The sequence below is a fragment of the Bactrocera latifrons genome, unplaced genomic scaffold (genome assembly GCF_001853355.1).
Source record: "Bactrocera latifrons isolate USDA-ARS-PBARC rearing strain unplaced genomic scaffold, ASM185335v1 scaffold_247, whole genome shotgun sequence".
In the NCBI taxonomy this organism is placed as follows: Eukaryota; Metazoa; Arthropoda; class Insecta; order Diptera; family Tephritidae; genus Bactrocera; species Bactrocera latifrons.
Window position 1 is genome coordinate 18,941 of NW_017536041.1, and position 15,646 is coordinate 34,586.

At 38.0% G+C, this 15,646-nt stretch overlaps 1 protein-coding gene across 2 annotated transcripts in view; it reads left to right on the forward strand.

Annotated features, from left to right (window-relative positions):
• The window catches only part of LOC108969281 (peptidoglycan-recognition protein LB), a 26,823-nt gene extending 12,863 nt beyond the window's left edge, over positions 1-13,960 (forward strand). The window contains exons 1-3 of one of the 2 annotated variants that reach the window (XM_018933903.1): positions 7,453-7,722; positions 13,101-13,448; positions 13,535-13,960. In XM_018933903.1, the coding sequence (XP_018789448.1) occupies positions 7,665-7,722; positions 13,101-13,448; positions 13,535-13,746 (618 nt within the window). In that variant the 5' untranslated portion in view covers positions 7,453-7,664 and the 3' untranslated portion in view covers positions 13,747-13,960. Of the gene's footprint in view, positions 1-7,452; positions 7,723-13,100; positions 13,449-13,534 lie in introns of those variants that run through there. The other variant, XM_018933904.1, reaches the window with a different exon arrangement.
• The last annotated feature ends 1,686 nt before the right edge of the window (positions 13,961-15,646 follow it).

Below are 15,646 nucleotides of genomic sequence, written 5' to 3' on the forward strand. Positions count from 1 at the left end.
TTTTCTTTTTTTTTATTTTTTTATTTTTTTTATTTTATAACGGTTTGATGACTCGTGCCCAGCTCTTGGCCGGGGCTACAGCTGCTACTATGCCGGTCTCTTTCGACCAATTCAGCGACTTTATCGCAATTTTCGACGACAATCCTTCCAGAGCGTGGCGCAACTTCGACCACCCCTACACCAGAACGAAAACGTTGAAACCATCGTTGTGCGGTGGAAATGGAAACTGTACCGGGTCCATAAACTGCACAAATTTTATTGGCGGCTTGAGATGCATTTTTGCCTTTATCGTAATAGTACTGTAAAATATGCCGTATTTTCTCTTTTTTTTTTTTTTTGTTTTTTGCTCCATGTTTGCGACGCTATAACTCACGAACGACTTAAAAGAAACGACAATCAATCAAACACGGGTTAGCGCGTGAAATGAGCTTTCCAAAAAGGTATAGCATGACCCGATGTGATGAATAAAACTAGTACTATGCGCTCTCAGCGCCAACTAGCGAAAATACCGCAAGACTTTTTTGACAACCTAATATTATTTACTCGGAAAATTTAATTACAATTTCCCTGTGCTTTTTGGTCCCAAAGTAATAACGTTTTTGAGTGAATATTGATTATAATATTGAATATGTTTGTAGCAAATAAAGAAGTGATAATGTTTTTTTTGTTTTTTGCAACTGACGAGGCTCGTTAGCGACCTTGTATGGATCATATCGTTTTTGCTTCACCAAATGTAGAATGAATGAAACTAGTATTTTTAAATTAAAAAATAAAAATAGCATAGAAATATACATTTGATTAAAAATTTCAGTAGCTAAATATCAGCTAATGAGGAAACTTTAACTTTTTGCAGCAAAATTAAACTTGCTTTCAATATTTGAGCGACCTAACCCTTAGGTGATTTACAATCCCATTATGCGCTTTGTTAAAAACTCGCGAAAAGTGTGATAAAAACTTTATACGCCCGCCGCTYTTAATTGGCCAATAAATAATTTGCAATCCAACAGACAGGCAGTAATTTCACAAACTTTGCGCGACTCACCCACTTTTTCCCAATATGTAACTGCGTTACGGTTTTTTGTGAAGGCATATCTACGAATTTTTTTTTATATATACATTTTTTTTTTTTTGTCAATATATTCACATTTCGTTTTGTATGTGTAACAAAATAATAATAATAATAAGACCACGACACAGCCCTTTGTTCAACATTTTTTATGTCTTTCGCATTGATGATAYTTCAATTTTAGCGCGTTGCCAGCAATGCGAATGTAAATGCAGTGGAAACATTGCTTATTGTGTGTGACAATTGGGTAAATAAACCAACTGTAATAATTGCCTCACCGAATCAAATACAAACCGAAAGTGTAAAAAATTCCAATCGAAATATTATCCTTTCCACAAGCAAAAGTAAACTTATGTATATTTGATATTGTTAAGCATTTTTCAATAATGTATAATACAGCTATTTTTTTAACATGCAATATATTTAGGTTAGGTTATACTGGCTGGCTGTTACGCCATGCATAGACCTACTGGTTCTCAGCAAAGCCATATGGAGGTGAAGCATGCGTCATATAAAAGAATGGAGCCAAATGTATAAGTTCAGAAATTGAGGACAGTTCTCTGATCGCCAATCACTTGGGAATGGCCAGAAACGATTCTTTTACGTATGGCGGAAGCAGCTCACCACTTCTGGTCTAAGACCAAGAGTGCCACAAAACAAGCTAGAATATCCCCTAAATCCCCTACCTAAAGGAAAGCGCTAGGTTTGGGAAACCGCCACGTAAGAAATAAATACGCAGTCGATGAAACGAAGGACTGTGTGATATAAATGACGACATTGACATAGTTCAGCGAATTCAGAGACAAAGACTAGGCTGGCGTGGTCATGTCGTCCGAATGGATGAAAATACTACAGCTCGGAGAGTGTTCGACGCAATACCCGTCGGGGGAAGCAGAGGAAGAGGAAGACCTCCACTCTGTTGGAAAGATCAGGTGGAGAAAGACCTGGCTACATTTCGAACTCTTCTGTCAAAACAAAAGGCTGACACAAATCAAAGCAAAATATGCCCATCCGGCTCGCATCTGACACCAGTGCCAGAGCTGTCAAGAGGCCGACAAACCGACCGGCAGTCTCTTCGATCCTGCATGTACTTAAAGCATTGCATCTCGCTCCGATCCGCGATCTGTCAGCCCTYTCGCAAATTTCATTTAGTGATATTCGCATTTCCTATACTRTTTCGCTTCGCGTAATTCCCTTGCGCTTTCCGGCAGCCGCAACATCTACCGTCTTACTGCTTATAAAAGCAATCACTGACGTTATGCGACGTAAGATTATGGCCTCAATTTCCGCTTGGCTATCGGCGTTTATATTGGYCTTATTTATGCGTTTCTTGCATTGTTAGYTACCCCTTTTCTGACTGCAAGGACTTTCTCCTCGAAGCTATTKCACTATTCCGGAAACGTCAGGGTCGCCTGAGATCCAGCTCCGAGCGGTAGATTACGGCTGCCACTCCAAGAGCCATTTCGATGTTATAAATTCCGCTGATGAGTCTCATGACCATAACCAAGTTTGGTGAACGTGTTGTCTCACGCAATGACCCAGTTAATTGGACGCCTCGGTAGTGCGATTTGACGTCGTTAAGACTATTTCCTGTGAGGCTACGTCAAGTGTATGGTCAATGCCAACAAGCCAGCGACGATTGATGAGCTTCGTACGTGAAATTGCAGCAGTAWCGGCCGATTTATGCTTGGAAACCGTCGAAAATTAGGTTCAGCGTCTGGACTGCAGCAAGCGTGCCCATGGTGGTCATGCAAAAGAAATCGAGTTCCATACATAATAGCGTCGAACGTACTTTCACATTTATTTTATATGATCTTCTACATTTTCTTCAGKGTGTTASAAACTTATCACACCCTGTTCAGGGTATAAACATGTGTTTAACAATAATTGCGCGTCCCAATCTACAAATGTCTACAAATCGCTTTTAAGCCATAAATTGATATTTCAACATACTTTATAGCTGCATATAAACACATATGTGGTAGAATTAATGATGCGAATGATTGCCATGAGGAGGAGACGTAAGTATTATAATGGGCGCCGAAATGATGAGCGTCGAACATTAAGACATTGAATGATGTAGTTAAAAAGTTGGCAAATGTGGGTATATGCCCACAAATTTAAACAAAGTTTTAAGCGGCAAGCGCAGCTGGTGATGACAGTCAACTCTGAAATCAATGCCGACTGAAATTAGCTGAAATGAACTGGAAAAATCGATCAACCTTTATTGTTATGATGCCTTTAGGACGCCGAAAGTGTTGCTATAAAGTTGAGCGCATAAAAGTAGACCATGAAGCTGTGGTACACAATACATATTGATATACATATAATACATGCACTCGCACATACTTTTACACATAAAAATTTAACAGTTATTCGCGCTACAAGTCACGTGAGCGCTGCAGTCACAACAAAAAAAAAACACACATTTGCACAGCTGTTCATTCCCCAAGCGCGCGTTTGCAAAGCAAGCACCAAAAAAAGCGTTTAAATTAAACCGCAATTAGAAGCTTAGCGACACTCCACACACACACYTCATGCGTTCAGCGACCCCAAAGTKTTCAACATAGGAAAACTACAATATCAAAAAAATAGCAAACGCAAAAAACTGAAAAAAAAACAAACCTTCAACATTGCAATGACAAAAATTATTTGCTGACAATTTGATAGTGTGAATTTAATAAAGACACTATCAAATTGTTAGCAAATAATTTCTGTTGACACACAAACTAAACTAGCACGAGTATTTAGGCGAAACGCCGAAGAGAGAGCGCAATCGWATGATTAAATGTCAAACTCAATTTTATAATTGCCCATGCGAAATGTTCGTTGTTTTTGTTAAAAAAAAAWTKWAAATAAACGCAGAATGAAAACAATAAACAGGCGGTAGAAACACGACGAGCGAAAAAAAAAACAAGTTCAACTGGTATTCCCCTAACGATGAGCAAACAAATGGCTAAACAACTGACAATTTTATCGCAAAAATCACACTCAAATGCGAGAAATAACATATTTAGTGCTGAAATGGGATTTTAATGATTGTACTAAGCAGTGGCAACAACAAAACAAATATAAAACATAGTTAAGTAAAAAACGAACGCAAAATAAACAAACACTGGAATTAACTAAATTACAAAATTACGAAAGTATTAAAAAAGCACCAAAACTAAATAACGGAAATAAGGAGGCGGAAAATATAACATGCACGGAGACATAAACAACGCAATAGGAGCCTGTTGTACTGTATCAATGGTTTTGTAACTTTAAAGATTTACATGGGTTTTTGGGTTTAAAAAAATCGAGTTTGTTTATTAGCCTATTGAATTCTACCACATGTCTAGATTATTTTCCTAAATTTTCAAGTTTATCCGAGTAATAGTTTCGGAGCTACAGCCATGAGAACTTGTGCTCTCGAGGCTAGCTAGGCTAAGTACGCAGTATTTAGACACATTTTCCTCGTAACTGTGTTTTTGAAATCGGTTGACAAGATTTCTCGAGAACTACGCAACCGATCTTCATGACATTTTACACACATTCTTGAGATACAATTCTTAAAGACATGAAGGAAGTATTTTTTTCTGATAACAAATATTTAAAAAAAAATTTCACGAAATTTTCATTATTATGTAAAAATGTCTGCCAAAAATCCAATTTTCAGTTTCTCTTCTCTTTCTCTGTTAATCTTTTAACTAAAACACGTATTTTTTCACTTTAGATGATCCTTTTAGTAGTTATACTGTCAACGTGKGCGCATCTCCGAGCGGTCACCGGAAATGGCGTCGCAATGGCCGAGTTTAAAATTTTTTTTTTTTTTCGAAAATTTAAGAATTTGTTTGTTAATAGCGTCCGTCATCAATAGCACGTTCAATATTAACTTTAAAAGCTCAAAACGAGTCTGGTTTACTGTTAAAGATTAATGGCTTCAAATAACCCCACAATWAGTAGTCTAATAGTGTTAAATCACAGGGTCTTGGTTACCATTCAATGTCACTGTTGCGTGAAATAATCGAATCTACAAACTTTTCTCGCAATAATTCGGTTTTTGCACAGGCTGTGTGGCACATAGTCCCGCCTCGTTGGAACAAGATGTTGTCAAGTACAAATTCTCCCATTTACAGCCATAAAAAGTTCGTTATCATCGAATCCTTTTTCGAAATCCGCCATGTTTTAGTTTGAGACAATTTCAATTCTTGTGAACGTTTTGGAATCGACAAATTGCGGTCTCCAGCAACACTTGGCTTGGTCGAAATAAATAACGATTCAAAAAAATGGTGGCATTTTTAAAGAAAATTTGAATTTAAGCCAACATTTTCGTCGATTTTGTTTTGCCGCAATCAGATTTTTGATGAGATGGTAGAATATGCAGAAAACTGTTGGCAGTGATCGGATCGTTTGTCTCCAAGTAAGCACGCAAGCAAATTCGAGAAATACTGTTTCGAAAAAACGCATTTAAAGTTAAACTGATGGAGCTGATTGAACTGTGCGATTTTATTTTCGAAAGCTGTAGCTGAAAAACTATTTCAGTTATCAATTTAAAATTTCAGTTTGTTATTTTTAGTGTTTTAACCTCACAATAYATGAAAAGAATCGATTTTGAAAAATTTTACACTAGTCTTTAAATCAGATTAGAATAACAGATATAGAATTAATTTCTTTAGAGTATGATTTCCAGCTTTCCAGTGTTGAAACACTTGAAAAAATATTTAATTTTATTTTAATTTAACTCATGCACAAATGAAAAGAGCAAATAAACAAGGCCAGTGCTGCAATAATATTTATGTAAAAAGTGAAAACATCGTAGAATTTAAAAGTCAGATATGAATCGTTTAATGGAGTTTTTTTTTTTTTTTCATTTTCTAAGGAAACTCATTATAGTAAAGTATATTTTTCACACCAATGTGGTTCGCTTTCATTCTACTAACAGGTCAATTAAAATATAGGTAGCATTGAAATTATATGATTTTTAGTTAGCACTAAGCTTCAAAACGCGTGATCTCGTGGATCATTAGTTTGTGAATTTTATCCTAATAAAGGCAGCGGTAAATAATAAACCCGAATTTTTACGCCGATATCTGAAAATGGATGAAACATTGCTCCATCACTATCCTATCGACAGTCACCGGAGTGCACTGCACACGACAAACATGCTCTAAAGCGTGAAAAAAACGGTTAGCAAGTTTACGGTGTCTATACTTTGGAAAGCACATGGAAGAATTTGTACTAATTAGCTAGAAAAGGGAAGAACCATCGAGAACGAATCGTCAAGCAACGGCCGCATTTGCAGGAAGTGCTGCTGTGTTATCAAGATAATGCACMGTGTCCCAAGTCAGTGAAAACTATGGCAAAAACCCATGGATAGGGCTTCAAATTGTGTTCACATTCAACGAATTCTCCAGATCTGGTCCCAGGGGCTGTTTCCTGTTCTCAGCACTCAAAGGAATACTCGCTGGGAARATATTTTCGTCAAATSAAGATGTGATCGCCGAAACTGAGGCCTATTTTGAAGCAAAGCACAAATAGTACTAGAAAAATTATATCGAAAAGTTGGAGGCTCGGTATAATCAGTGTATTACGAAGGGAACTTTATTTAAATAAATAAAAAGTTTTGTCAAAAAAACTGTTTTACTATAGGTAACCCAGAAACTTGTCAATTGACCTATTATGATTTTTCTTTCCAAAATGCAAAAATTATCAACAATATAGGTCTTAAGATCAACTTTGCGTGAAGAAATATTTCAAATTACGGATTCTTATTTAACTAAATGAAAAATTATTAATAACCAATTTAGCTCTCAGACAAATAATAGAAATAAATATTTCATTCAGCTCTATTACTTTAATGCTCTCTACGTAACTGTGCAGCTCGCTTATCCACCGATAACAGACTTGTCAATATTTTGTAGGTTTTCGCGGAAGAAAAATTTCTAGTATTTAACAGCGCTTTCCAAGAAGTCTTTTTCATTTATTTTTACTTTGAAAAGAGTGAAATGAAGTGAAATTGCATTTATAGGTTTATTTTCGAGGCTTTAGAAAAAGCGATGTTTAATGATTTTAATCAGTCGGCATATATCGCATTGGTATTAGCAATGACTGAATTTTTCCAAATAAATGGTTAAAAAACCACCAAGTGGGTCTCAGTCACAACTTAGCTTTATTTCAGCATTATTTGCTCGCTTCTCTTATTTCTCTCCACACTGAGTAGTCCATTCATGTTGAGACTTACGGTAGATTTCATTAACTTCTTAATTCTTGCATTCATACCCACACACTTGTGTGTATGTACACATACTCACGTATCGCAAACCACCGCTTTGACTGACAGCGCGTGCTTGCGAGAGCTGCCATCAGAAACTCAAACACTGGCACGGCATACGGAAGTGTAAATATTGAATAGCGCTGATGAAGGCAGCAAAAAGTAGCAAACGAAAATATTGTAATTCGGTAAATTGCGATGAATTAAATCGAAAGTGTAAACAAATAAAGAGTGTGAACGTGAAGAGCAAATAGCAAAATTTGCAAAAACTGTCAAATTTTACTCTTGATTAAATGAGCTTCATAGAAATTTGCCAAATTTGATATTGTTTAGTTCGCACGGGTTATGTGTTTCAATTGGCGCTTGGCGATATTGGCGCTAATGTCCATAAACAATGAGGCAGGTGAGTAGTGAGTGACACTGCTGAAAAGGCAGACGCCCCCACAAATAAGAGAAATAAGTAATAAACATAAACAAAAAGCGAATTGTCAAAAATCATGAACGTTCGTTATAAAAACTATGCAGATAAAAGCAACTAGTTTGCTGACACTGACGTCACGAACAAGCCGCTTAATCGACTGAATAAATTATTAAATATCAAGTTGCATATATTATTAAGCCTCGAAATTTCTACAGCTTTATTTGCTTTCATAGCTTACACAGAACGTGTTATTATTCTCACACCTTGCTATTTGGTGATTTTATTAAAAAATTGAAAAACAAAAAATATTACATTTCAATGATTTGCCAATAACACTATTAATTGAGTATTACTGTTATACTACTATGGGCAAAAAATAGTAACACTTTGTTTATAACGGGTTTTTAAATAGGGACACTACAAAAGTAGACCGCTAAGGACAGCAAACGACGCTCTCTTGACATTTCTCTTCAGCAAGGTTTGCCATTTCATCATGGAATGCCGATCTAACAACGAGTCGAAATTATTAAAATCTACTACCGAAATTCGAAGCGCTACCTCTAATTTATGGTAGCCATAATCGTGCTGTCAGATCAACAATTGAGCGTCTAGTGGAAAAATTTGAATCCACAGGCACAGTACGAAATGTTTCGGTGTCAGTGAGACAAAGAAGTGCCTGTAGTGTTGAGAATAATGCTGACGCTAGCGCATCAATTGAGGAAGTCCCCAAACAATCTCTCACATGTCAATCTCAAGCATTTGGCATCTCTGTGACGAATTTTGGAAGAAGATCTTGGCCCACATCCTTACAATTTCAAGTTCACGTAAGAATTAAAGCCGCTTGACGACCAGAATCGTCGTATGTTCGTGAATTGGGCTGATAAAAAACTTAAAAATTATCTTGATTTTCATCGAAAAATCTTTTACAGCCATGACACTTATTTCTGGTTGTAAGTTACGGTTTGGTGCGGTCCATGAGCTGGCGACGTCACTGGACCGTGCTTCTTCCGTGATGATCAAGACCGACACATTACTGTGAATGGGAATCGCTAGAGCTCAATGAGTACCGACAACATGTGATGCTAAAAGGACCACCCCACCATCCACACAGCGAATGTCGCCATCGATGTTTTGAAAACCAAGTTTGGTAAACGTTTTATCTCACAAAATGGCCCAGAGAATTGGCCGCCTCGGTCGTGCGATTTGATGCCGTTAGACTAACTTCATCAGTGTAACTTTAAATTCGTTTTTTTTCCAAAACTACATTTTCAAATTTGCTTTAGTGATTACTCGGAGACAAAAGATCCAATCATCATTAACATTTCTTCGTCTGTTCTTACCAGTTTTTGATTTGAACAAAAGTATGATTTTGCTTAGGTTTAATTCAAGGAGCAGAGTGGAATCTCTCCATTTCTTTAGCGGCTTCGGAGGTCCCGGAGAACCCGACAAATATTTAACTAATTTTCCCTTCAAAAATATTACTCTGTACTGTCTTAAAATATGTATAAGGAACTTTAAAACAATAGTTTTTTTTTTTTTTTTTCTAATTCCCAAAATTCGACTTTGACAGCCCAACACACTTGATAGGTGATATCTCGTGCGAAATGGTGGCTAATATATGCTGTGCAACATCGATGAGGCAGGCTGAGTTGTTAATTTTTGCTATACTCCGCCCCACAGTATTAGGATTAAGTTCCGATTTAAATATGCTTTCCATAGAAACAAATTTACCTATGGATTTAGTCGGTCGTCTGTAATTTTGTTTGTTTTTATCGATATTATATTCATATGTGTATATTGATTTCAATTTAAGCACATTAATCACGCTATTTGAATTTGCCATGGCGTAACGTCATTTAATTATAATGATATAAATCAAATGAAATTGGATTTTGCGCAACCGAAAACACGTAACGCGTTATATACAAACATTGAATATATTACGACACCATGGATCGAATTTAATCAGTTGTGGGAAGTGTTGGTCGCCAGTGTTGCCTTGTTTTAGTAAGCGAAATTTTTCAAATATAAAATCTTTCCATACCTTTGGGAGAGAAGTTACATCTAAAAAGTAGCACTAAAAGATGGCTTCGGGTTGWGTAGGCAATTGAGAAGTAAAGTCCTCTCTCGACGAACGAAGACCAAACTCTACAAGTCACTCRTYATTGCCGTACTGCTTTCGGTACAGAGGCCTAGACGATGACAACATCTAATTAGTCGGCGGTAAGAGATTTCGAGAGAAAGGTTCTGCGGAAGAGTTGGTCCTTTATGCATTGGCAATGGTGAATACCGCAGTCGATGGAGCTGTACGAGAAATACCTCGACATTGACATACCAGTATGTAGTTTATGTTTTAGTTTTTTTTATGTAGCTAGGCGCAAGTCTTGCCTGGACAGCGCCTGAGATGACTAACAATGCCAGAAACACATAAAGAATACCATTATATACATCGATAGTCAGGCGGCAATATAGGCAATAATCCTCAATCACATTACGCCAGAGAATGCCCTTAGCAGCAGGATAGCAGTAGATGTAACAAGTGCATACATACTGAGTTCCAGGCCCCAAAGGAACTAAAGGAAACGAAACCACTGATGATATTGCCAGTAGTGCCATCCGTCTAGCTACCGAATCAGTACAGGAAAGGCAGAAGTCATTGAAAACAATATAAAATATACTTTCCGGTGGACAGACGTAATAGGGTGAAATGGAATGTCTTAAGGACAGGCAAAATTTTCGAGATCATGTACAAAAGGTTGCGGGTCCTGCTTTAGCTCACATGCTCTCGAAAAGACTGCACGATGTTTGTTAGTTTAATTATTGCTTACAACCTGCGGGTATCACATGCGAACCGATTGGGCATAAGTAACAAAAATAAAGGCAGAAAGTGCAGAAAAGTAAGCATAAAAGAGACGCTGGAACACCTCCTATGCATTTGTCAAGCATTATCTACAACTCGTCTTAGATATCTTAGTTCGCAAAAAACATCCTGCATGACGCATACTTCAGCATTAATTAAACACGTCACAGCCGGTCAGTATAACCTAACTTTTACGCTAACTTTGTTTTATTTCATACTTTCCAAACCCCAACAGCATCTCCCTAATGCTTCGTAACGCTTTAGTATCGCTATGTGAGCACGTTTCAAAAATGAAGGCCGACAACACTGTTTACAGCGCTTTAAAGCAACAATAATAATAATAATAATAAGTATGTGGTGGCCAGGGACCACAGCAGTGCATATTATGTTTTACGATGGGCCATTTTTAATTGAATTTAATTAATTATGACTAATTAGACAAAAAACATTATGCTAAATAATAGATTTGACAGCAGAGCATTGTGTTATGACAACACATTTTCATTGTGAATGCAATATGTATGTATGTATGTATATATGTTTATACAAGTGACAGCTGTTGGGTGCCATCAGAGGCGAGAATTTTATGCCTGTCAGATGTATGCGTATGTTTGCGCTCATATGACTTTCATAACTGTAATCTATATTTATTTGCATTGTAGTAAGCCTTAGTTAATTCGAGCAAAGCCGTATTGTCATTTTAATTAAAACTTGTTAAACTCGGCCGCTACATTTGTGTGTTAATACACATGAAAATCATTAAATTAAAATAGATTGAGTATTTTCGCTTTTAGAAAGTATTTTTACTGCGATATGCGAAAAAAACGGATTTTATAAAAAAAAAAAAAACAATCAATTTGCAACACATTTTTTATTGCATTATTAAATGGATTTGTTTTCACTTTTTTGTTTTACTTGTTATTTTTATGTATATACATATATGCGTTTCAATTAAATAATTAAAGACCGACTATTAGGCAAAAATCGTGAACGTGAGAGTTTCAATCTGGATTTGGCAATGAAAAAATGCATATGAAATATAATAAAGGGTGATACATTTCGAGGTATCCTACCTTTTTAAAGAAAAAAAATCATAAACTTCACATTTAATGGGGGGAATGTTTATTATCATCCCAAAGAGCATTCGTTGGCATTTATTTTTTGTAGGTTATCTCATTCAAATGCTTTCCGCGGTTACGTCTCCATCCGTTGAGTCCAATTTTCGATGACTCCTCCGAACACTTTTTCAACWGGATAATGATCCAAAACACACTGCACAAATTGTGACTCGCTGACTCCAAAGTGAACGATTTCAACTCATCCGAGCAATATGGAGGAGCTACGAAGTACTTACAAAAGGATGGATCTTTTTCTATGCTGAAACCTGGTACTACAAATAACAATATTTCCATCGATCAACCTCAACCCATTTGGGGATGTTTCATCATGGTGTCGGAATTTACAGACCGTTGTGCCAAGTCGCCAAGCACGATTTTGGCATCGTGAAGAGCAGCTTTCATAAGTGTGAACCAAGCGCTCATATAGGACGTATTTGGTCACATCGTCCTTCGCTTTGGTGCGAATTGTGGCTGGACGTTCAGCCACCGGGTCGRCGACGGAGTCTCTCTCCCACCTCGAATCCCACACTGAATTTGCGCTCCTTTATATGACCACTGCAATAAATGCCGCAAAAACCTACTAGTTTCAGTCCTTATCCCCTCCATCGCACTTCTTCAACGGCGCTGATGTCAGGCTTTACTCCAACGAGGACGTCAACAAGCTGGGCAGCGGTACTTTCCCAATTAAGGGATCGGAAATTTCGGAGACCAAATCGTAATCCTTAACACGTTCGCAGGGGTCGTCAACAGAAAGAGAGACTCTCATCCGAGGCTGTTTTTTTCTGTACATTGGTCGTATTTTTAACGTGGCGGATCCCAAAAGCAGCACACACTGCTGTGATGTTTTGCCTTCTCTCTTTAGCTTGCCTTCAAATTGATATTTTTTGGCTACCCAGAGGATATTTGGTATAGGACCGGAAATCGTGAGCTTGAGCCATATGTAAAAGAATCATTTTTGGTCATTCCCAAGTGAATGGGGCTCAGAGCACTTCTCTCACTTTCGTGAACTTCTACAGGAGATTGGAGCCATATCTTCCAATGGAGAAGCATACCGAAGGAAATGGGGCCAAATACTAAMTAGTGTAATTTTAAGACATTCACTTTTTTCGCGCAAAACTGTACTTAATCGAGTTTGTTTCAGTTTCAGTTTCGTTTTAATGAAGTTTTATTTAAATTGTAGTCTCTCACGCCTCGCCTACAATAAATCAATCAGCCTCAGTACGCACTTTCATAATTCTGCAATATTTTCAATTATCTCAATATGCTGGCAAATATACCTAAAACTACGCGCATGTTGCATGCCTTTCCGAATTTAAACGCACAAAAATGTCAAAATGCACTTATGATTACAATTTCCGCTTATTTCTCTTCTCATCTCACAGGTTTCGGGCAGCAGATGCCGGCGACACAAACGCAAATAATATCACGCGCCAACTGGGGTGCGCGTCCGTCAACGCTCGTCGAACACTTTAACGGCCCAGCGCCATATGTCATCATCCATCATTCGTATATGCCCAGCGCCTGTTACAACCGCGCCGATTGCATCAAGGCGATGCGCTCCATGCAGGACTACCATCAGTTGCAACGTGGCTGGAATGACATTGGCTATAGTTTTGCGATCGGGGGCGATGGCATGATTTATGTTGGACGTGGTTTCAATGTGATTGGCGCGCATGCGCCCAAATACAATGACCGTAGTGTTGGCATCTGCATGATTGGCGATTGGCGTAGTGAGTATGCGAAGCGGTCACACGCATATGATTTATGCGCGCGTTAGCAAAACTAAATGAAAAATGTCTATGATTTTTGTTTATAGCTGAGCTGCCACCACCACAAATGCTTGCAGCGGCCAAATCACTGATTGAATTCGGCATGGCCAAAGGTTATATCGATGCCGCATATAAATTATTGGCGCATAGGCAAGTGCGTGACACCGAATGTCCGGGCCAGCGACTGTATGAAGAGATTACGACGTGGCCGCATTTTGCCCTCAAACCCCAGGCTACGGAGAATGACATTGTCAAGTAAGCASCAGAAGTAGAGAGCGGGCTCTCTTCTCACACACACACAATACACAATTATGTCGATCAACGCTTAGCAACCGTCGGCCGGTTGCACCTCCAAAGAGTTCGCTATTAATTATAATTTTTATTTTAAGTAGACAACTGTTGTTCAAAGCATAGCAAATTCACCTAACGGTTTCACAACCAAATATATTTAGTCCTAAAGCAACAAAATATTAGCATATAACGGTAAAAAGCTCATTCCATCCATTACAAGCCATGGAGATTACCGCAACGGTGATTAGTCAATTACTTTACGAATTCTGCCGCCATAATACATATCTACACACTCTCTCAAGTTGGTTTGACCAGTACCCATTTCTCAAAATGTAAATATTTTTGTGAGTTATACCATATATGGTTGTACAGGCAAACCTATCAAAGTACGCAGCCTTTAAGTGGGAATAATTATGTAAATTAAGAGCCTGCGAAGTRTACTGAACAAATTTCAAAAAGCAAATAAAACAGTATGAAAAAATAAAAAAATTAAATTGCTAATATTTCACTCATGGCGTCATGTTTTGCGCTAAACTTTTTCTTCTGCCACAGGTACCGAATTAATCAGCATATAATGGGACCAAATCAAAAGCTCGAGGTAATACTTTAAGGTAAAAATTAATAAAATTTAAAAAATGTGTGAAAAAAGCACTTTTTTCGAACAATTTCGATTTAAAATTCACTGTTCGTGCGCTCGAGACTGGCTAAGGAAGCTGTCAATGACAACCGCTTACTTCGGGGTAAGACTAGTTTCCATACCAGGTCAGAGAGAAATCGCAGGCAACTGTAAAAGTGAAGAGTTGAGAAAGAAGGGCACCTCAACCTGAGAGCGAAGTTTCGCTCTCGTCTAGCGTGATATCATTGCACAGCTGAGAACTTTATGGACGCTGAACAATTGTCGATATCCCTGCGGGTTCAGAATGCTTCTGAGTTAAAGTCGCAGTAAAACCAGCGAACTTTTCGCACTGAGCCAGTTTACTCCTTACCTAATTGTAGATTATAACTGATTGTGAACTCGTGGTTAACAAATACGTCGGTTACATTCCGGATAAGACTAATTTAAGTGGCAAAATCGTAGACAACTGTAAAAGTGACGAGTTGATAAGGAAGGACAGTTGTTGTTGTTGTTGTAGCGAAGTGACAGTCCTTGGTCGGATGAAAGTCCGGATCCGTTTCGGTTATGTAGACCCGACTGYCGTGGRAACGGAAGGAAGGACACCTYAAMCATATATTGCTGGAGTTGGAAACGAGSMDKAGCTCCGCTGTTCTCYAGCRWGTYACTATGARACTAGYGAGYTTTTCGTACTCAGCAAGGTTAAGATTTCTCTAAATGTAAATGTAGAGATTATTACTGGTCTATTGGTGTCCACGTGGTAAGGTTAAAAATCTTGCCAGATACRCGTTGTAGAAGACGAGGTAGAAACAGCTCAACACTTTCTTATGCACTGCATCGCATTTGCGATATCAAGACCAAAACACCTTGAAACTCACACCTGGACAGCTGGATCTCTCAGTTGAGCTGGCGAAACGCTAAAATAGACATTTAATATTAAATTATTTTCATTCCAGAACTGGATTCACTAAGAACCGATCGCAATCCTCTTTCGAAACTTTCTTGGTTTCAGGCATATCACCTAACCTTGTATCTCCCAGCTTCAGAGATCTAACGGAGCTGGCACAACGCCTAAGTAGACATTTAAATTTTCAGATCTAGATCTGGATTCACTAAGCACTGATCATAATCAGTCTAAGTGGGACTTTTTCTTGGGTTCAGACATATGACCTAACCTAACACAGTGACGTCATACCAAAGGTCCAAGGGTCTTAAGTTGTCAAGTTTAGGATGTAGAAAGTCAAATTTAGTACAG